The sequence below is a fragment of the Nicotiana tomentosiformis genome, chromosome 6, assembly GCF_000390325.3.
Source record: "Nicotiana tomentosiformis chromosome 6, ASM39032v3, whole genome shotgun sequence".
Lineage (NCBI taxonomy): Eukaryota > Viridiplantae > Streptophyta > Magnoliopsida > Solanales > Solanaceae > Nicotiana > Nicotiana tomentosiformis.
In genome coordinates, this window is record NC_090817.1 from 73,764,447 (window position 1) to 73,785,898 (window position 21,452).

A 21,452-nucleotide genomic window follows, 5' to 3' on the forward strand; every position below is an offset into this window, starting at 1 on the left:
ACAAGGATTCGGGAATTTTGATACTAGAATAAGAGTTTAGCCTTCATACCTCGCTTTGAGCTTTCCTTAAATTACTACAATGTTCCGAAAATCCTAGAAACTTCAAAATATTTTTGAGACAGAACAAAATTGAACACAAATTAGGAAGATATTCATGGTTGCAGATCATTTAAGCATTTCATCAAATACTATATGTGCAAATTTGATTACAAGGTTCTACCACAAGATTTCCTTCACTCCACAACCCAATCTTTACCCATTTGAGCTCAACAATCTTCCCACAAACATTATTGGTATATGCATGTATAAATAATACTCCTATACCCAAGATTCACCCTCCCCCTTTACCCATCTTCTACCCAAATTCGAAATTCAAGAATTGGGGAAAGAAATTCTTACCTTTTAGATACCCTAGCAAGTTCCTCTTGATGAAATTCTAATGCTTGATTCAAGTTGAGCAGTGAAATCTTTAGTCCTCCCTTCTCTCTCTCTAGAATAGCTCTCTCCTCTCTCTAAAATGCCAGGTAATCCCCCAAAAATGAACCCTTAGGCTATATAAATGAAATGGGGGGCCGGGTTATAAAATTAGAAAAATAAAGCCCCGACACAGATCTGCGGTCGCATATGCGACTGCAGAAATGCCCTGCACTTCCAAAAATTTCTTTAACTCCCCAACGCACTGTTCAACCCAAAATGTCCAAACCCTACAGTCGTCAACACATAAGTCTACCCCGGCATTACGAAACACCGTGTTTTAGGTAAAATATTTACGGGGCCTTCCATCCTCCCCCACTTAAGATCATTCGTCCTCGAATGAGAGTCTAAATTCACCATTAGCACCCAATGTGACTCAGCTTCTATAACATACACCAACAGTTTTAATTTTTGACTAAATCCTAAAATTTGCAAAACTTTAGCAAGAGTTTCCACTGTAACTGGCCCTATCCACATGTCAGAGAATCCCAGAACCCAATCCTAAAGATATATTCACAACCCAACGATGCAACATAATATGAAACAACACCAACCGTGGCCTCATAAGCAATGTATTACCAGAAAGGGACACCCTTAGCATAAACTGTACAAGTGATACATAATTCATAGGGAACAATTTCATAGAAACAATTACATATCTATTCAAATAAATGAGGGTACTTCTTCATTTCTTCCTCGGCCTCCCATGCGGTCTCTTCAACCTGTTGGTTTCGCCATAGCACTTTCATAGAGGCAGTTTTTTTATTTCTTAGCTTTCCGACTTGCCAATCAAGAATGGTAGCTGGAATTTCTTCATAAGTCAGTTCTTCATAATAGTCTCAACTAGAACACTGAGTGTCGGGTCTCCAACTACTTTCTTCAACATAGACATGTTAAATACCGGGGGCACTAATGACCTCTCAGGTGGTAGCTCAAGTTTATACGCCACCTGAACAATCCTCTGAATTATTATGTACGGTCCGACATACCTCAGACTCAATTTCCCTTTCTTACCAAATTGCATTACACCTTTCATGGGGGAAACCTTCAAGAATACCCAATCATTTTCTTTGAACTCCAAATCCCTACATCCGAATAGGACTTTTGACGACTCTAAGTAGTTTTTAACCATTCTATAATGATCTTAACTTTCTCCATAGCTTGATGCACGAGGTCTGGCCCTATTAATTCTGCTTCCCCAATCTCGAACCACGCAATGGGAGATCTACATCTCCTACAATATAAGGCCTCGAACGGTGCCATCTGGATACTGGCATGATAACTATTGTTGTAGGCAAATTTTATGAGCGGCAAATGATCATCCCAGCTACCTTTGAAGTCAAGAACACAAGTGCGCAATATTTCCTCAAGCGTTTGAATAGTCCACTCTGCGTGCTCGTCAGTCTACGGGTGAAAGGCTATACTAAGATTCACCTGAGTACCCAAACCTTGCTTAAATTTCTTCCAAAATTTCGCCGTGAACTGTGACCCTCGATCTGAGATAATAGAAATTGGAGTGCCATGTAACTTGACTATTTCCTTGATGTACAACTGAGCATACTGTTCTGCTGCATCGGTAGCCTTAACAGGTAAGAAGTATGCTGATTTCATTTGTCGATCCACAATCACCCAAATCGAGTCGAATTTGCGAGGAGTGTGAGGTAGCCCTACCACAAAGTCCATATTGATCATCTCCTACTTCCACATCAGAATCTCTATGTTTTGTGCCAACTCACCAGGCCTTTGGTGTTCAGCCTTCAGTTGATGAAAATTTGGATACCTTGTTACAAAGTCCGCTACATTCCTCTTCATATCATTCCACCAGTAGACTTCCTTTAGATAACGATACATCTTTGTGGAGCCCAGGTGCACGGAATACCTAGAAGTGTGAGCCTCGATCATGATTCTTTCCCGGAGACCATCCACATTTGGAACACATAGTCGCCCTTGGTACCTTAGTATACTATCATCTATGCCAAGAGAAAAGGCCATGGTCTTATGTTTATGACCCCCCTCCTTCAATTGTAACAACAATGGGTCATTGTATTGCTTTTCCTTGACTTTCACAACAAGTGATGATTCAGCCCTATTTTGCACAATCACTCCTTCATCACTTGAATCCGTAAGACGAACTCCCAAACTAGCCAACCGATGAATTTCCTTGGCCAATGGCCTTTGATATGCCTCCATGTGAGCCAAACTACCCATAGATTTACGGCTAAGAGCATCTGCTACAACATTAGCCTTCCCCGGATGGTATAGGATATCGATGTCATAATCCTTGAGTAACTCAAGCCATCTTCTCTGCCTCAGATTCAATTCTTTCTATTCGAAAATATATTGAACACTCTTATGGTCCGTGAATATATCCACATGGACCCCATACAAATAATGACACCAAATCTTAATGCAAATACCACTGTCGCAAGCTCTAAGTCGTGTGTTGGATAGTTCTTTTCGTGATTCTTGAGTTGCCTAGAAGCATAAGCTATAACCTTGCCATGTTGCATTAATACACACCTAAGTCCGATTCTTGAAGCATCACAATATACCACAAACCCATATGTACCCTGTGGTAGGGTCAACACCGGTGCCGTAGAAAATCTTGATTTCAACTCCTGGAAGCTTCTTTCATAAGCATCTGACCATTGGAACTTAACCGCCTTCTGCATAAATTTAGTCAACTGAGAGGCAAGGGTAGAGAATCCCTCCCCAAACTTTCTGTAATACCCAACTAAGACTAAGAAACTGCGAATCTCTGTTGGGGAAGTAGGTTTAGGACAATTCCTCACCGCTGAAATCTTCTGAGGATCTACCTTAATTCCTTATCTGGAGACGACATGACCCAAGAATGTAATAGATTCAAGCCAAAATTTACATTTAAAAAACTTTGCATACAACTTGTATTGATATAGGGTTTGTACAACTGCCCTGAGATGACCGACATGGTCCTCACGACTTCGCAAATATACAAGGATATCGTCAATAAACACTATCAGGAATGAATCAAGAAAAGGCTTGAAGACTCGATTCATAAGATCCATGAAGGCTGCCGGGGCATTTGTTAGCCCAAAAGACATTACTAGAAATTCAAAGTGCCCATACTGGGTTCTGAAAGTTGTTCTCGGAATATCCTGCTCCCTGATCTTAAATTGGTGATAACCGAATCTTAAGTCAATCTTGGAGAAATACTTGGCACCCTGCAATTGGTCAACAAATCATCTATCCTTGGCAGTGGGTACTTATTTTTGATTGTAACCCTTTTGAGCTGCCGATAGTCAATACACATCCTTAGCGACCCATCCTTCTTTCTTACAAATAGAACCGGTTCGCCCGAAGGCGACACACTTGGCCGGATGAAACCCTTCTCTAACAAATCTTTCAATTGTTCCTTTTGCTATTTCAATTTTGCCGGTGCCATTCTGTAGGGTGGAATAGATATAGGCTGCGTGCCTGGCATCACATCAATCCCAAAATCAATCTCCCTGTCTGGCGGGATCCCAGGGAGCTCATCCAGAAAGACCTTTGAAAATTCATTCACAATAGGCACAGACTAAAATGTAGGTGCCTCAGCATCGGTGTCCGTAACCCAGACCAAATGGTAGATACACCCCTTGTTAATCATCTTCATGGCCTTAAGGTAAGAAACAAACCTACCCTTTGGCACCACATCCTCCCCCTTACATTCAATCACTGACTCATTTGGAAATTCAAACCTAACAGTTCTGGTTCTTTAATCAAGCTTAGCGAAACATGAATAAAGCCAATTTATTCCCATTATTACATCAAAATCAACCATCCCCAATTCGAGGAGATAAACCATGGTGTCCCCACCACGCACCATGACAACACAATCCCTATAAACCCGCGCGGCCACAATAGACTTGCCAATCGGAGTAGATGCAAAGAACGGCTCATGGAGCTGTTCCGGTTCTATCAAAAATTCCATAGCAACATAGGGAGTAACATATGACAAAGTGGAACCGGGATCAATAAGAGCATACACATCATGAGATCTGATGGTCAATATACCTATGAGAACATCTGGAGAAGCCTCTGAATCCCGACGCCTCCACATAGCATAAAATCTGTTGGTTCCTCCCGAACTCTGTGCACCAATTCCAGCTGCACCACGCCCTGCGGGTGCTGAGATGTCTCGAGCTGGAGGAGGTCCTGTGGATGTAGTAGTTACAGAACTAGCTGGCTGCACCGCACCTCTGCCCATGATCTGGCGGGACGAGTGACAATTCCTCTGAATGTGACCCCTCACACCGCACCCATAGAATATAGGTAGGTCCATGAAGCAGACCCCAAAGTGAATCTTCCCACATTTATGGCATGGGGGCCTCCGCTACTGCTGGAATCTCCCTCCAGGCTGGCCCTGCTGATGAGGCTCCCTATTGCCCTGACTGGGCCTTGATGGTGGTGCACTCATCGAAGACTGAGCGAATGATTGAGATGGCCCTGATGACCCTCCCTTTAATGCCGACTTACCCCCACCACCATCGGAAGAACCACAAAACTTGTCCGCGGACCGGACCTTGCTGCTACCCTCACGATCCCTTCTATTTTTCAGTTTATGGTCCTCTATAGCTTGAGCAAATGCCACCATCTTCCCATAGTTAATATTAGAATTCAAGGCAGCTATATCGGCCTCATTAATAACCAAGGGGCTAAGGCCCTGCACAAACCGGCACACCCTAGCATCCATAGTTGGCAACATGTGAATAGCATACTTGGACAGGCGCACAAATTCCATATGGTACTCCCACACATTCATGCTACCCTGCTTCAGATTCTCTAACTCAGCGGCACATGCCGCCTTAGTCTCGGCAGGCAAGAAATGATCCATAAAGGCATCGGTAAACTCCCTCCACCTCGCCGGAGAGATCCTCTCCTCACGGGACTCCTCCCACATCTCAAACCAAGAATAGGCACCCCTTTCAGGTGGTAGGAGGCCAACTCCACTCCTTCTGTCTCAGTAGCACGCATAACTCGGAGAGTTTTGTGCCTCTCATCAATGAAGTCCTGGGGTCCTCCTCAGAATCTGTACCTGTGAACACTGGAGGATCTAACTGGAGAAACCTATTCACCCTGGAACTAGCGAAATCCCCTGACTGACTAGAAAAAGTAGGTGCAACATTTTATCTCTGGGCCTGGGAGGCCACTATCCGAGCCAAAATCTGTATGGCTCTCCTAAGATCCCTATCAGATATATCGGGACCGGAAGCTGGTGCTGGAGGTGGAACTGGAATATCAGTTGGAGGGACCGTTGCACCTTCAGTAGGTGAAGGAACTGGTGCAGTTTGAGCAAGAATAGAAGATTCGGTGGTGTAGTAATTGGGGGAATATCCTCACCCCTAGGGTGCTCACCCGCATCATCAAATATCGAATCAACTGACACTCCTGAGGCGACATTGGCTCCTTGGCCAGTTCTTGTCTTCTTCCTAGGCGCCATGTACTGAAAGTTAGAGTAAAGCACGAGTTAAAGGAGGAACAGTTTTACAATCAACTTTATCGCACGATCGAGAACATCAAAGAACAGTATTATTCCTAAGTGCCCAAGTAGCTTCCTGATTATAGATGTGGTCGACAATACACCGATAAGAAGGACTCTACTAGAAACGGCTCCGAGACATCCTAGGACACTATAAAACCTTAGGCTTTGATACTAACTTTATCATGCCCCGACCTCGGGAAGCGCGACCGATGCTCAACCGAGATAACCTGGCCAAGCAAGCCTGCACAATGCCATCTACCCAACTCACCCATGAATAAAGAGAAGAATACTTTTCATTAATTAACACCAAGAGGGTTCATGAACAACACTAATTCCATCACCATTAGTTACTTCATTTATAAAGTCTCAAAATACACACACTTTCATAGTTTGAAGTAGAAGATGTAACACACATACAACATTACTATCTTGACTTTCCAAATACCAATACCCAACCCACACCATATCCACAAAGCCTCTAATAGAGATAAAAGAGTACAATGATAGTGACGACAACAAGGCTCTGGCTTTACCTCAAAACATAATAGGCACGGAACAAAAGATGCACAACCCCAGAATGAAGTGGGGCTCACCAAGTCAGTTAGGAAAAGAGTGTACTGCTATCAGTGGCTAATGCCTTCCGCTGTGGAACCACCTGCATCTACTAAAAATGCAGCGCCCCCGACAAAAGGGACGTTAGTACATGTCTAATAGTACTAGTATGAAAACCAAAACATCTATTCAAGAACTTGGAAATAAAAATAAATATGATAAATCATGGTAACAATCATAGGGCTTAGATAGCCATAAAAGTGAAAACAGATTTATTAAGAACTTTAATAAAACATATAAATTTCAAGTCGGGAATCCTCTACAACTACTTTTACACAGAGCGGCCTTGCCGCCTCACCCCAATGTATGCGGGTGGAGGTGCAATCACATTACCAGAAACTCTACACAAAGAGGCCCCGCCGCCTCACCCCAATGTATGCGGGAGGAGGTATATTCACAATACTACAACTATACACAAAGAGGCCACACCGCCTCACCCCAATGTATGCGGGTGGAGGTGAAATCACAATGCCACGGCTCGAGTTCCCAAAATGATAATAATATGTACAAAAGAGTTCCCTTCAAATCAACTGTTTGTCACCTTTGACCTTAGCAAGTGTAAATTCATAAAGTTTCATCATATGAGCAATTGGTGTTTAATCACATTTATTTCATACAAGATCTTCTTCCCAAAGGGGTATAACATGATTAAGTCAAAATTAGAGAATCATTAATACACGAGGGTTCTAACACGTTATGCCAATTGGGCCTCAATTCTACTAGTTTGGATACCCCACATCAATAGCATTTCAAGTTCGACTACACATGATAGAATCTTACAAGGATTCGGGAATTCCGATACTAGAATAAGAGTTTAGCCTTCATACCTCACTTTGAGATTTCCTTAAATTACTACAATGTTCCGAAAATCCTAGCAACTTCAATCTATTTTTGAGACATAACAAAATTGAACACAAATTAGGAAGATATTCATGGTTTCACCTCATTTGAGCATTTCATCAAATACTAGATGTGCAAATTTGATTACAAGGTTCTACCACAAGATTTCCTTCACTCAACGACCCAATCTTTACCCATTTGAGCTCAACAATGTTCCCCTAAACCTTATTGGTACATTCATGTATAAATAATACTCCCATAGCCAAGAATCACCCTCCCCCTTTACCCATCTTCTACCCAAATTCGAAATTGGAGAATTAGAGAAAGAAATTCTTACCTTTTAGATACCCTAGAAAGTTCCTTTTGAGGAAATTCCAATACTTGATTCAAGTTGAGTAGTGAAATCCTTATTCCTCCCTTCTATTTCTCTACAATAGCTCTCTCCTCTCTCTAAAATGTCAGGTAATCCCCCCAAAATGAACCCCTAGGCTAGATAAATGAAATGGGGGGTCGGGTCATAAAATTGAAAAAATGAAGCCCCGATAAAATTATAAAATTAAAAAAAGCGGTTGCAGACCTATTTTGCGGTCACATAATGCGCCGCAAAACCTTCCTCCTAAGGATTTCATGCTCGATCTTCGATGGGTTATGCGGCCCACAAAAAGATTATGCGGCCGCATAATGAACAGCATAATTGTCCAAACATTTATCCAGATTTTCTGTCTCAGTCTTCAGCAGATCTGCGGTCCGCAGATCAGTTCTGCGACCGCAGAATGGGTCGCAAATATGCCTTGCACTTCCAAAAATATTTTCAACTCGCCAACGCACTATTTAACCCAAAAAGTCCGAACCCTACAATCTTCAACACATAAGTCTACCCCGGCATTACGAAACCCCGGATTTTAGGTGAAAAATTTATGGGGTCTTACACTGCCACCTTTATTAAACCTTTGGATTCAAAATATTTAAGGAGAGGGTCAGCGAGGCATAATGAATTTATAATAAGCTTGTGATCAATAGTTAAAGAATTAATTCCTAACTAAGGCTTCTTTTTAATCTTAAGTTCTTTAAGGCTTGCCTAAGTGATTCTGTGAATTAAAAGATAAGGATAAACATTCAATCCAATAAATATTTCTCATATACATAATAAGATATAACAATATGAAAACAGTAATGAGCAGTGACATAGTGTAACCGAAGAATAACAAAATAGTAAGTAAAGAGGTGAAGGGAAAGACGTGACTCTAGGGAGTTTGTGCCTCGAAAAGTAGGCCCGACAGTAACAAAGACGAGCGACGACAGACCCTTGGACCATAGTGGAGCTGGACTTGGGCTCGAGTTCTTAAAGAACTCAACAGGCCCAAATCATTGTACATGCCCAAAAATAAAAGAGAAGGTCATTAGAATAATAGTATTGTATACATATCCATATATAAAACTCTCAAACAAAGACTAAAAGAAATCACTTACAGTGTTTAAATACTAAGAGAATCATACTAAGCAAATATTAAAGAAGATGTTACTAACAATACCTAAATGCCAAGGGAATCATGCTAATGTGGAGGTCGTGTATAGTGAATGACCCACATTGAATACCTTTTGTTTCCGTTAAGCATCAAACCCAGAGAGAGTAATAAGTGTCAATAAATTAAAGGCTAAGGAGAGGGTTATACTAAAGGCCGATGCCCCCTTTGAATCACAATACTTCAAAGTTCCGAAGGATCTCAAGGCCTAGGGCAATGCTTGTGCCGAAGAGAGCAGCCCAACCTAGAGTTAATCTCTACTCCCAAATACCTTTAACCACTAACGACTAACTCTTCCCTATAGGTTTGAATTCCAATGAGGCCCTCTCAATGCAAACCACCCACTATGACATTTCCTACCATAGAATCCTACTTTCCTTAGCAGAAAAAACACAGAAATAGACACATAGAAACAGTCCGTATACTTCAACATTAAATGAGTGAGGCACACATATGAACAAGTCTTGAAAATCAGACTTCTAAGTACATATGGCAGCAGGAATACTTATGACGTTATTGCTAAAATAAGACAACAGGGTTCATATATCTCACAGACAAATAAGGCACATAGTTTGTAATTGTAACAACTTTAGGATACAAATACTAATGTCTTAACATTGATCACAAATGAGCATACACCTAGGTTAATGACATTACTTGAATCCATTGAGATTCTTAGTACAGATTCAGACAATGATACAAGCATGTTATTGCACTCAATCAATAACAGTAAAAGGTTTCCCTTACAACATATTCAGTCCAGAATAACAAAGGAAAGAAAAGGACTGAGTATAAGTTTAAAATAGTATTAATGTGAAGTCATGAAGGATAAATAAAAGTTCATACCAAACTCCCACACATGCAGAGATTTCAACCAAGATTAAGACTCCACAAGACAAGATAAACCCCAAACATTGAAGACGAATTCATTTTTCAACTGAAAGTGCTTTTGGCAGGGAAGAGGAAAAAGCCTTGCCTTATTGAAAAGTACCAGGAAGGAGATGAATCAGGTTGTCAGTATCATTAGGGGAGTTAAGGATAAGGGAAACATCATACTTAACAAACTTAAATAAGCTACACAGGCTTGGTTGGATAGCTAAATATGATGGAATCATATTCAGATTACAGAAATAATCAACAGGGCACAACTATAGTCTGACTCATAGGAGATAGACTGATCATGACAAATACTACTGATATTCAAAGGAAAGTCCATCCAAATAGGACTGTTTACAAGTTAACAATTAGATATGGAAGTAAATCATTCATGATGAGGATTCAAAAGATACTTAAGGTTTCATAAGCCTTAACCTGGTGAGGTAGGGTTATTCTATGTATTTCACATGTACCCGAGCTAACAGCATCCCAAATTTAGCATGACAAAACCTAAAGGAACATGACATGTTAAACGTGAAGACTGCAATAACAACCCTAAGTATAGCATGATAGAACTCAAGAATATGGCATGATGAACAAAAAAGCCTCTTTAGGATAACAGAACTTAGAAGGATGCTGCATGTTAAACATGATGACTATAGAAAAACCTAAATACAAGGGAGAATATAACCTGATGAATGTGTTAGCTCTGTAGGTTGAAGATGTTATGTTTTTCTTGTTGTCTTAGGTCTTGTTGGTGAGAGCATTGAAAGCCCCTTTTATAGTGCCACTAATGACTTAGGGTTTCAGCAGAATTCAAATTTAGTAGTGGAAGATGACAACTACTAAATGATGCAAGAATATGCAAGTGAAAATCAGAGAGACAAAGGGGAAATCGTTAGCGATTTTACCTATGAGGAGAGAAGCTAACCGTTGAGGTATGAGAGACCACTGGTCAGAACCCTAGTTCCCAGAGGTCATCACATTCGACCTCTGGGTATCGAATATCAACATTGAAGCCAACTCGCATCTCAGGCTCGCTTTGATTTGAAAAAATGGAGAAGGAGATCTGGCGAGTTGAAGTTTCAACTTTTGGTTTGACTTCTTCAAATAGGTCTATTAAGATTAAATGATGAAAATGGAAAGGAAGTGATGAGTTTCGTAGTACAGAGTCAGAACAAATGGCCATGCATTCCATGGATTTGAAAGATCGTTGGTGGGTTGAGGTTTCATCTTTGAAGGTTAGGGTTCGGGTTTGAGGGGTTTTGAGGTGAAGCGACGAAACAAGGAAGGTATTAGCGGGAAACATTGATATGAGGGACAGAAGGTATGAATCTCTAGTTGATTTGAAGCCTTGCACGAATTTATGCTAGGTTTCTTTGCAGGCCATGTATGTGAGATGGAGAGAAGTGAGAGAGAAAAAGGAAAGAAGGGCGGTGGGGTCAAAGGAGAAACGATTTAGGGTTAAGGGATTAGGGTTGATTTCTGAGGGTTATGATTGAGAGATGGAATATGGGAATTTTGATCATTTGATCAACAACCCTGATAAATCGAGGTTTTATGTGTTTAAAGAAATCAATTGTGGAAAAATACGGGAGCCGTTGGATCAAAGAGAAAATAGGGATAATTGTGGACCGTCGATGGTTTGGATCAACGACTTAGACCGTTTGTCTTAGTTTTGTGAGTGGGATTAGTGGGTGACATGGCGTGCTCTGATTGGTTTAGGGAGAGGAACGCGGATTGCCATGATGGAAAGAGAAAGGTGTCTGGGCTGGGTATTTTTCCGGATTGGGCCTGGTATTGGGCCAAAATTAGTTTAAAAGATGGCCATCTTGTGTGTAATTGGAAATTTGCAATTGTAGCCTTTTAGTCTTCTAACCTTTTTAAAATTAATTTAAATAAACTTAATTATTTTAAATAAAATATAGTAAAATTATAATTATCTAATATACTACTAATTATTATAATTAATTATTTATGAAATGTGTTGTCTTCTAAATTATAATACTAATTTTGAACATAATAATCTAATTAATTAGAATTTGAGAAATAATTCATTAAATTAATTATAAAGCCTAGATGGTGTATTTTAGAAATTGCCTTAATGATATTAAGAATAGTAAATATATTTATAATTACATAATGTTAGTACTAGGTTATTAATTTTAAAATTAATACTTAATCAATTTTGTAAAATAGGTATTGGTTTTCTGCTTAAAAAGAGTTTCACGTTGCGATATTTGTTCCTGCAAAAATGAAACACACACATACCCATATATTGCAATGCACGATATATTAAGATGTGATGTAAATGATGCAAGAATGATGGTGCCTGGCTGCCAACGGGCCATTATTTGGGATCGGGATGATGTGATACTTGATCTTAACTAGATTTATTAGCTGGGTTGTGTACCTTGTTGTCGAAGCATTGAAAAGTGTCTCCGCTTGTTGGGAGAGCTTGACTTATGGAGTGCGTCTCCGCTTGTTAGGAGAGCTTTGTACTAAAAATTTATAATAATCTCCTCTTGGGAGTGATTTACCTAAACCGTAATCATGCCTAAAGCTGCATGAGCAAAACGTCAAAACATTCAAAGTAATAGCAAAGGAAAGAAAATAATGTCCAAGAGATACTCTTGACTGCGAAGCTAAGTTGCGGCCATTTGGCAGAATGTCGGTGACGAGTTTTGCGACTGTCTATTCTGGCCTCCGTTGCGACGGAGAAGCGGTGCGGATCGTTTCGTTGGCGGAATGAACAGTTTTCCATATACAAAGCTTTGATTGGAAAAGCCGACGTTTGATTTGTACAGGGCGCTCCGATCGATTGAGCTGGCGGTTTTCTATATACAGGAATTTCACTGGTGAAGCCGACGACTCGTTTTGTAGAAGGTGCTCCGATTGGTTGAGTAGGCAGTTTGCTATATACAAGGCTTCAATTGGTAAAGCCAATGGTTCGCTTTGTACAAGGTGCTTCGAGTGGTTGAGCTGACGATTTTCTATATACAGTGCCCTTTCCGTATCAGTGGTCAGACTCCAAGGTACCTGCAAAGGATTCAAAGATTAGCTTTGGCTACACCAGAAAAATTCAAGCAAGGGAGTAAAGAGAAGATAATCATGGGAAGGTGGCAGATTCGTCATTTGACCCAGTGTGGTCTCAATGCTTCCTTTCTTCTTGTTGACCCTGCACTCAAGGAAAAATTCTTAGTGGGAGCGGGGAAGTTTGTTTGTATCGACCACAATGTTGATTTGCCCCGGCCCTTGATATGGTTACGCCACGAAGTTCGGTAGGTGGAACAAATTACTGTATCTTTAGAAAAGCAATTTTGAAAAGCTTTGTTTTTAATACTAATGCCATCGTTTCGGATTATGACATGCTACGAAAGGTTCTCCATATGCGAGCATCTCTTCTCGAAAACTTTGTCTCGTTGATGTATATCCTTCGCGATGCTTGATGACGTGGCTGCTTGCCGCTGCGACTGTGCCTTAGTTTAACTAATGTATTACAAATGTTTTTCCCTAGGGTTAGGACCAAACCCTTTCAGGTTTCCAACAAATCCAAAACGGAATCAGGTCTAAACATAGTTCGATGATATAATACGATGAAGATGACCAAGCCTAACTCAGGAAACCTACGTAACAAATGGAATCAGTTCAAGACATAGTTCGATTACAATAGATGCAAAAATGATGAGATTAAGCATGGAGTGGCCATGCCTGAGTCAAACTGCCTATATATTTAAATGAAATCAAGCCAGAACATAGTTCAATTACAAAAGATGACTGAATCCGATGAGGATTGCCTACGTACTCCTTTTTGAGGAAATTAAGTCAGCGTAGTTCCAGAGCAACATACAAAGTGATATTTGGTTTTTCTATTACCAAAAAAAGGAGGGAGAGAAACCAAACCCTATGTGGGTTGCCTACGTATCCATCCGTGGGAAGTCAGGTTGAATGTAGTTCTGTTACAGTAAAAACCTAACTCTTTTTTTCTTCAAACATAGTATCTCTTGATTGCATCTGAGTTGATGGGCTTCATGTTGATTCTTTCATCCATTTCTGCCAAGATTAGAGCTCCACTTGACAATACTCGGTGAACCATGTAAGGACCTTGCCAGTTTGGTGCGAACTTTCCTTTGGCTTGCTCTTGGTAGGAAAGATTTTCTTCAGGACCAACTGCCCTGGTGCGAACTGACAAGGCTTCACCCTCTTGTTAAATGCACTGGCCCTCCTGTTCTGATATAGCTGAACGTGGTATACCGCATCCATTCTTTTCTCGTTGATGAGAATGAGTTGATCCTGTTTGACCCGTATCCACTCTGCGTCGTCCAACTTGGCCTCTTAAATGACCTTTAAAGATGGTATCTTGACTTCTGTGGGTATCATAACTTCAGTGCCGTATACTAACATGTATTGTGTTATCCCAGTGGATGTTCTCATGGTGGTCCGATAACCCAGTAAGGCGAAAGATAGTTTCTCATCCCATTGCCTGTGATTGTCCACTATCTTTCATAGAATCCTCTTGATATTCTTGTTGGTTGCCTCGACTGATCCATTTATTTGTGGTCTGTAGGCTGTGGAGTTACGGTGGATGATCCTGAACTTCTCACAAATTTCTCTCATGAGGTCATTGTTGAGGTTAGCGGCATTGTCCATGATGATTGACTCAGGTATCCCAAATCTGCAGACAATGTTATTTCGGATGAAATCCGCCACTACCTTTTTTGTGAAGGACTTATAGGTGCATGCTTCGACCAAGATGAAGCAATGCCCATTTGATGCGGCGGGCTTTATGGGTCCAATCACGTTCATGCCCCAAGTAGTGAACGACAAAGGTGAACCTATCACGTTTAACTCATTCGGCAGAACACGGATGAAATCCCCGTGAATCTGCCACTGGTGACACTTCTGTACGTAGCGGATACTATCGCTTTCCATAGTCATCCAAAATTATCCACCTCTCAAGATCTTTTTGGCTAGTTTGAACCCGTTCATGTGGGGTTCACATATTCCTACATGTATTTCTTCTAATAACATGGTAGCCTCGTCGGTATCTATACTTCTCAACAAATCTAAGTCTGGGGTCCTCTTGTACATGACTTCCATGTTAAGGAAAGAGGTGATTTTCCAACCTCCTAAGAGTTTGTTTCTGACTATTAGTAGCATTCTTCGGGTATTCTCTGGTTGCAAGGAATTTCCTAATATCATGATACCATGGTTTACCATCTGCCTCTTCATCGACATGGAAGAAATATGCATGTTGATCCCTGATCTCTACCTCGATAGGGTCGATATAGTTCTTGTATGGATGCTGAATCATGGATGATAGAGCTTCAAGGGAGTCGAAAAACTTGTTCTGAATGCTGGGGACATTCTTGAATTCAATCTTCGTGAATTTCTTGCATTGCTCTTTCACGCAATGCAGGTATGGAAGAATCTTGACATTTTTGGTAGACCATTCCCCTTGGACTTGGTTTATCAATAGATCGGAATCCCATGTGACCAAAAATTCTTTGACGTTCATGTCGACTGCCATTCTGATCCCAATGATGCACGCTTCGTATTCAGCCATATTATTGTTACAAGGGATTCTTATCTTTGCCGATGTTGGATAGTGTTGTCCGGACTCTGAAATTAGAACTGCCCCAATTCTGACTCCTTTAAAGTTTGCTGCTCCATAGAAATACATTCTCCATCTAGGGTATGATTCTGCAATATCCTCTACAGCAAATAATACTTCTTCATTGGGAAATTACGTAGTGAGTGGCTCGTAATCCTCGTCCACTGGATTCTCTGCGAGGTTTTCATCTAAAGCTTGCCCTTGCTAGCCTTTTGAGTTATGTACATAATGTCAAATTGGCTAAGGAGAATTTTCCATTTAGCGAGCTTTCCAGTCGACATCGGATTCTAGAAGATGTACTTGAGCGGGTCGAGCCGAGATATTAGATGCGCAGTGTATGCTGACATGTAATGCCTTAATTTATGGGGCGATCCAAGTCAGGGCACAACAAGTGCATTCTATCAAAGTATATTTGGCCTCGCATTGCGTGAACTTCTTACTTAAGTAGTAGATGGCATGCTATTTTCTCCTAGTTTCGTCATGTTGTCCCAACACACAGCCGAAGGCGTTATCCAAGACTGACAGATATAGTAAGAATGGCTTCCCGGGCTCGGAGGGAACCAGCACTGGTGGATTTGATAGATACTCCTTGATTCTGTCGAAGGCTTTCTGGCACTCTTCTATCCATTTTGTGGCAGCATCCTTTTTCAGCAACTTGAAAATGGGTTCACATATTACCGTGGATTGGGCTATGAAGAGACTGATGAAATTTAGTCAACCCAGGAAACTCATCACGTCTTTCTTACTCTTTGGTGGTGGCAATTCCTGAATGGCCTTGATTTTTGATGGGTCCTGTTCTATCCATTTCATGCTTACAATGAAGCCCAACTATTTTCTAGTAGGGACTCCAAACGCGCACTTTGTCGGATTCAATATCAAACTATACCTCCGCTGGCGTTTGAAAAATTTCCTCAAATTGTCCAAGTGTTTTGAACTATTTCGAGACTTGATGATGATGGCATCCATATATACTTCAATCTCCTTATGAATCATGTCATGAAAGAGGGTCGTCATGGACCTCATGTAGGTAGCGCCGACGTTCTTAAGATCGAATGACATGACTCTATAGCAGTAAACTCCCTAAGGTGTGGTGAAGGCTGTCTTTTCTGCATCTTCCTCGTGCATCAAGATTTGGTGGTACCCAGCGAAACAATCCACAAATTAATGTAGTTCATGCTTCGCGCAGTAGTCGATGAGGATGTGGATATTTGGTAAAGGGAAGTCGTCCTTTGGACTAGCTTTGTTGAGATCTCAGTAATCTACGGATATCATGATCTTTCCATATTTCTTGGGTACTAGGACAATATTTGCCAACCAGTTGGGATAATTGGCGAGCCTTACCACATTCGCCTCTATCTGCTTGGTTACTCCTTCCTATATCCTCAAACTCAAATCGGGCTTAAATTTTCTGGGTTTCTGCTTGACTAGCGGTCTGGTAGGATCAATGGGTAGTCGATGCGAGACAATGTCATTACTTAATCGCCGCATGTCATCATATGACCATACAAACACATCGATGTATTGACGGAGAAGCTCAACCAGGTTTTCCTTCTGCTCGGCTTCTAGATGAATGCTGATTCTGGTTTCTTTCACGTCTTTTTTACTTCCAAGGTTGACCACTTCTGTTTCTTCGAGGTTGGGCTTTTTTTTACTCTCTAGTTGGCATCATACTCTCGTCATACTCCTCGTAATCTAGGTCATGCACTTGACAGTTTCGTTACATGTCACAATCGCGGAACGCAGGTTTATCATTTTGATTACTGAAAATAAAAACTAAGTATAAATGAAGCGATAAATAAAGTCGCAATATTTTATGAAAATGATTCTTTTTATTTTATCAAAAGAGGAACGTCTAAGCATTTGAGAGAGGCAAATAACAAAAAGGTACAGACACGGTGCATGCCTTAATTGACCGTGCGCTTTTCAAAAAGAAAACTTTTATAGTTCCATACTACCAAGACTCCCGGCGAACCAAAGATGGACTGGCCGTCCAATTCCGTAGCTCTTCCCCTGGTTCAACATCCTTGATGGTCAATGTCTTGATGTTGGTCCCTTCACAACATTCTTCATTCATATTCACGAATAGCTTTCCCATCCCATCGATGATATCATCTTCTGGTACTGAACTCTAGCCTAGACTTGAAACATGCTCTGACAAAAATACCTTTTTCCCGGAGCTACCAGTTTGAGCTTTCCCCACCAGAGGCTGATATCCTATGCTGGCCCTTCCTTTCTGCTCATTAGGTTCAATTGGCTTTGTGATCCCGTCCGACCTAGATCCCAACCTTGTTCTTAGTCTGTATCTATATTTCATCATCTCCATCATAGCCATCTTGGATCTATACGGTAACTTCATTTCGACGTATTGTTCAGCCTCTTCCATTTTTATGGTTTGCATGATTTCCACTGCATGGACTGAAATTCCGTCTAGCCCTTCAATGAACGGAACAACATGCTCCAAATAAGCAGAGTGGCCCATTCGCCATGGACCACAATCTCCTGACATCCCCACTCAAATTTCATGCATTGGTGCAGGGTAGATGGGACGGCCCCTGCCATGTGTATCCAGGGCCTTCTTAGCAGCAAGTTGTATGAAGAAGAGATATCCATTACTTGAAACAATATGGGAAATTCAACAGGCCCGATCTGCAAAGCCAAATAAATTCTCCGATAACATCCTTCTGCGAACCATCAAAGGCCTTTACCCTTACGTGGCTTTCCTTGACTTCCCTCCAATGGATTCCTAACTCCCGTAAAGTAGAAAGTGGATAAATGTTGACTTCTGACCTTCCATCAGCCAGCACTCGGTACACCACTTTATCCCCGCATTTGACAGTGATATGAAGGGCTTTGTTGTGATTTGCGCCTTCGATTCGTCTCTTCTGAAATTAATCTTATTTACTTTGACCATTTTCCCGATTGTCATGACTAGTAGCTCACTGGTGGTGTTTATTGCTACACTTACTCGCTCAGCGCTTTTAACAGGGCATCCTTATGACTGTCGGAGCTCATCATCAAGTCCATGATTGATATCTGTGCTGGAGTTTTCTTCAGCTTCTCCTCCACGGAGTACTCTTTGGTCAACATTCTTTTCCTTAATTCGGCGGCTTCTGGGTCTGTTATGTTCCTTCTTTGAATCTGCTCTCTTCCCAAGTTCCCTCGATTTGCATCTTCAGGAATGTAGCATCTCTAGACCTAGTCATACCACAGGCTGTGTTAGAGTCTGTCATCTTGGCCTTCCCCTTTTGCTGGTATGTCCATATGACAGTTTTGTATTCTCCAGTGTGTTCGTCCCTTGTAGTAATGGTAGGTTGTCTGTGATAAGTCTGAACTGTCATCGTAGGTCTCACTTGTAATGTAATCATTGGAGCCCTTTGAGATGGGATCCTGGCGGCTTCTGCATTTCCTATTGTAACAATCATTCCCTTCAGATCATATTCTTCGTCTAATGTGATCATGTTGATTCCCTAGTTTCGGTGATTTGGCAGCGGATTGCGATTCATATTGGGCGGCGCCAGAGTGCATAGAATGGCTCCGCTCTTGAGCAGTGTTTCAATCTCGTTTTTCAGCTTAAAACAATCTGCAGTATCATGCCCAGGCACGTTGGAATGGTATACACACCTTTTAGTTGCATCAAAATACTTGGAGGGATACTCATGAACCCTTCCTTCCACTCGATGTATCAATCCTGCTCTTCTCAATCTTTCGAACAATTGGGCCAGAGGCTCAGCAATCGAGGTATAATTTCTGGGACCCCTCTCTTCAAAATTGGGAAGAGGGCGTGGTGCATAAGTGGGTCGGTTTTTGTGGGTAGTGGTTCGGACATGAGCAGATGGTCATTCTGGGTTCGGGTTGCTGTGGGCTCGAGGAGGGTTGTATTGGGGTTAGGGGTGGTAATATGGCTGGGTCTTATAAATTGGAGCATAAGTGGGTGGTGATGAATGGTTGTTTGGGGAATAGGAAGTGTTTCCGTGATGTGGGTTGGGTTGATAGTAAGGGACGACTGCTGAGACCTCCTCCTCCTCCTTCTTTCCGCTACCTATTGACCCTGATTGGATTGCCTTGCTGGCCGCTTGCAGTGCTGCCATGGATAGTACATTACCAGATTTTATACCCTCTTCAAAGAAATCTCCCATCTTGACCAACTCGGGGAATCTCTGTCCCATAATTCCCATCATTTTTTTGAAGTATATCCCCTCCTGGGCTATGATGAAATACTTGGTTAATTCACTGTCCTCCAGCGGAGGTTGTGCCCTGACGGCCTCTGATCTCCACCGATGTGCATATTTTAGAAATGACTTGGATGGCTTTTTCTGCAGGTTCACCAGTGTGAACCTATCAGGAGTGATCTCTGTGTTGAATAGAAAGCGATTCATGAAGACCTCCGCCATATCTTGCCAGGTTCTCCAGTTTCGTGGATCCTGTCGAGTATACCAGGTGAGTGCTTCTCTCGTCAGGCTCCTTATAAATAACTTCATTCTTAGCTTCTCATTCCTTCCCACTCTAACTAACTTGTCACATTATGCTCTCAAATGTGCGTGGGGATCACCCGTCTACCATATCCACATCCTGATGGATACACAGATCCTCATAGTCCAAACTTTCATTTCCCTGGGTGACTTGGAGGTTCTTCATTTGTTTTCTCAAGATTTACAGCTACTTAAATACTGACTTCTCTTCCTTACGCATGGCTTCCCTCTCCATCTCGGTGTATTAGTCAATCTTATATGGCACCCTGACCGTGATAGGCATTGTAAAGAAAGGTTCAGAAATGGCAAACAGGTGGAACATATCGCTCATGGGCGGTGGTATGTGCCACAGGTATGTGCTGATTTGGGTGAGTGGTAAAAGTGACTCCTTCACGAGGAGGGGTGTGAGTTGCATTGGTGGTGATAGGCGGGTTTTGTGGTATTTAAACGTACTGTGGTACATAAAGAGTGTCGATAGGGGGATTTGGTGGGTTTGTGAGGGTTACTGGAGGTATGACTTGAGTGGTGGGGACTGATGTTGGGGTGTTATTGTTTGGCGTGATGTTGAAGGAATGTTGATGTTTTAACTTCAATACCACACAAGAGGGAGAGTGATTTGTGTGGTACCCAATTTTTCTCTTAAGCTTATTATAGAAGGACCGGGTTCTTCTATGTGTTCCTTAACCTACTATTGCTGAAATAGTAAATGCGGAAAGTAAAGAACACAAGTATTTTACGTGGAAAACACCTGGCTCAAAAGGTGAAAAAAACCACGACCTACCTCTCAATAGGATTTTCCCAAACTCTCCACTAAATTACTGAGCCAAACACTGCATTTACAAAACACTTTTGTAAACCTAGGATTAACTCTATTCCCGTTGTGGCAACCAGCCTCTAACTGCTGCGACAACTTCAAGTTAACTCTAACTTGAATACTCTGAGTACCTATTACAATTGCCTCTAGATAAAGCTGAAAGGTACAATATGAAAACACCTACTACAATTGAACTAGAATAAAAGACAGACACTTGGAACTGGTTCTTCTATCTGGTTCATGTAGCTTCAGGTTTGCACACTTGAATCACACACGAATTGCTTGCAAAATGCCTTGCTATTTTGCTCTCAATTCACGTTTACTGTAAATGGCAATTTCGAGAAAGTGGTAACTTCTTCTAGTGTTGGTACTAACTCATAATTAGCAAACTTGAACACCACCTTGGCCGGGTCCCAGAACTCTATTAGTAGGCGAGTAAGCACTTTGTCAGCTCGGATGTTTATCAAGGCGGTCAGTGCTCCTAAATGTGTCCTGATTTCATCTCTATGTTCCCAGCGGATATTCTTCCACCATTGAATTAGCTTGTGTGGTGCTCCTATCACCATATTGATCTCGGGGATGTTTTGGGTAAAGAGAAGGGTTTGATAAGTGTTTGCTTCGGATCTTAAGTGTCTCGTCATGGTTTGTTCGTCTTTCCACATAAGTTATGTCGTTGGGTGCATGACCCGTTGATATTAGGGTGTCTTTCCTAATTGTGTGTCGATGCCAA

At 41.5% G+C, this 21,452-nt stretch overlaps 4 protein-coding genes across 4 annotated transcripts; all 4 read right to left on the reverse strand.

Moving 5' to 3' along the window:
* Positions 1 to 4,207: 4,207 nt before the first annotated feature.
* On the reverse strand, positions 4,208 to 4,699 carry LOC138894212 (uncharacterized). The gene has a single exon (XM_070178894.1). The coding sequence runs from the start codon at positions 4,697 to 4,699 to the stop codon at positions 4,208 to 4,210; it is 492 nt and encodes a 163-aa protein (XP_070034995.1).
* A 126-nt stretch (positions 4,700 to 4,825) lies between these two features.
* On the reverse strand, positions 4,826 to 5,392 carry LOC138894213 (uncharacterized). Its single transcript, XM_070178895.1, has one exon. The coding sequence runs from the start codon at positions 5,390 to 5,392 to the stop codon at positions 4,826 to 4,828; it is 567 nt and encodes a 188-aa protein (XP_070034996.1).
* A 9,534-nt stretch (positions 5,393 to 14,926) lies between these two features.
* LOC104119239 (uncharacterized) lies at positions 14,927 to 15,508 on the reverse strand. Its single transcript, XM_009630687.1, has one exon. It carries the CDS (start codon positions 15,506 to 15,508, stop codon positions 14,927 to 14,929), a length of 582 nt encoding a protein of 193 aa, XP_009628982.1.
* Positions 15,509 to 19,323: 3,815 nt separating this feature from the next.
* On the reverse strand, positions 19,324 to 19,830 carry LOC138894214 (uncharacterized). Its single transcript, XM_070178896.1, has one exon. The coding sequence runs from the start codon at positions 19,828 to 19,830 to the stop codon at positions 19,324 to 19,326; it is 507 nt and encodes a 168-aa protein (XP_070034997.1).
* Positions 19,831 to 21,452: the final 1,622 nt, after the last annotated feature.

Coding starts and splice junctions, on each gene's coding strand:
- LOC138894212 (XM_070178894.1), bottom strand. CDS start 4,699: ATGGGCAGAGGTGCGGTGCAGCCAGCTAGTTCTGTAACTACTACATCC.
- LOC138894213 (XM_070178895.1), bottom strand. CDS start 5,392: ATGTGGGAGGAGTCCCGTGAGGAGAGGATCTCTCCGGCGAGGTGGAGG.
- LOC104119239 (XM_009630687.1), bottom strand. CDS start 15,508: ATGTATTTCTATGGAGCAGCAAACTTTAAAGGAGTCAGAATTGGGGCA.
- LOC138894214 (XM_070178896.1), bottom strand. CDS start 19,830: ATGGCGGAGGTCTTCATGAATCGCTTTCTATTCAACACAGAGATCACT.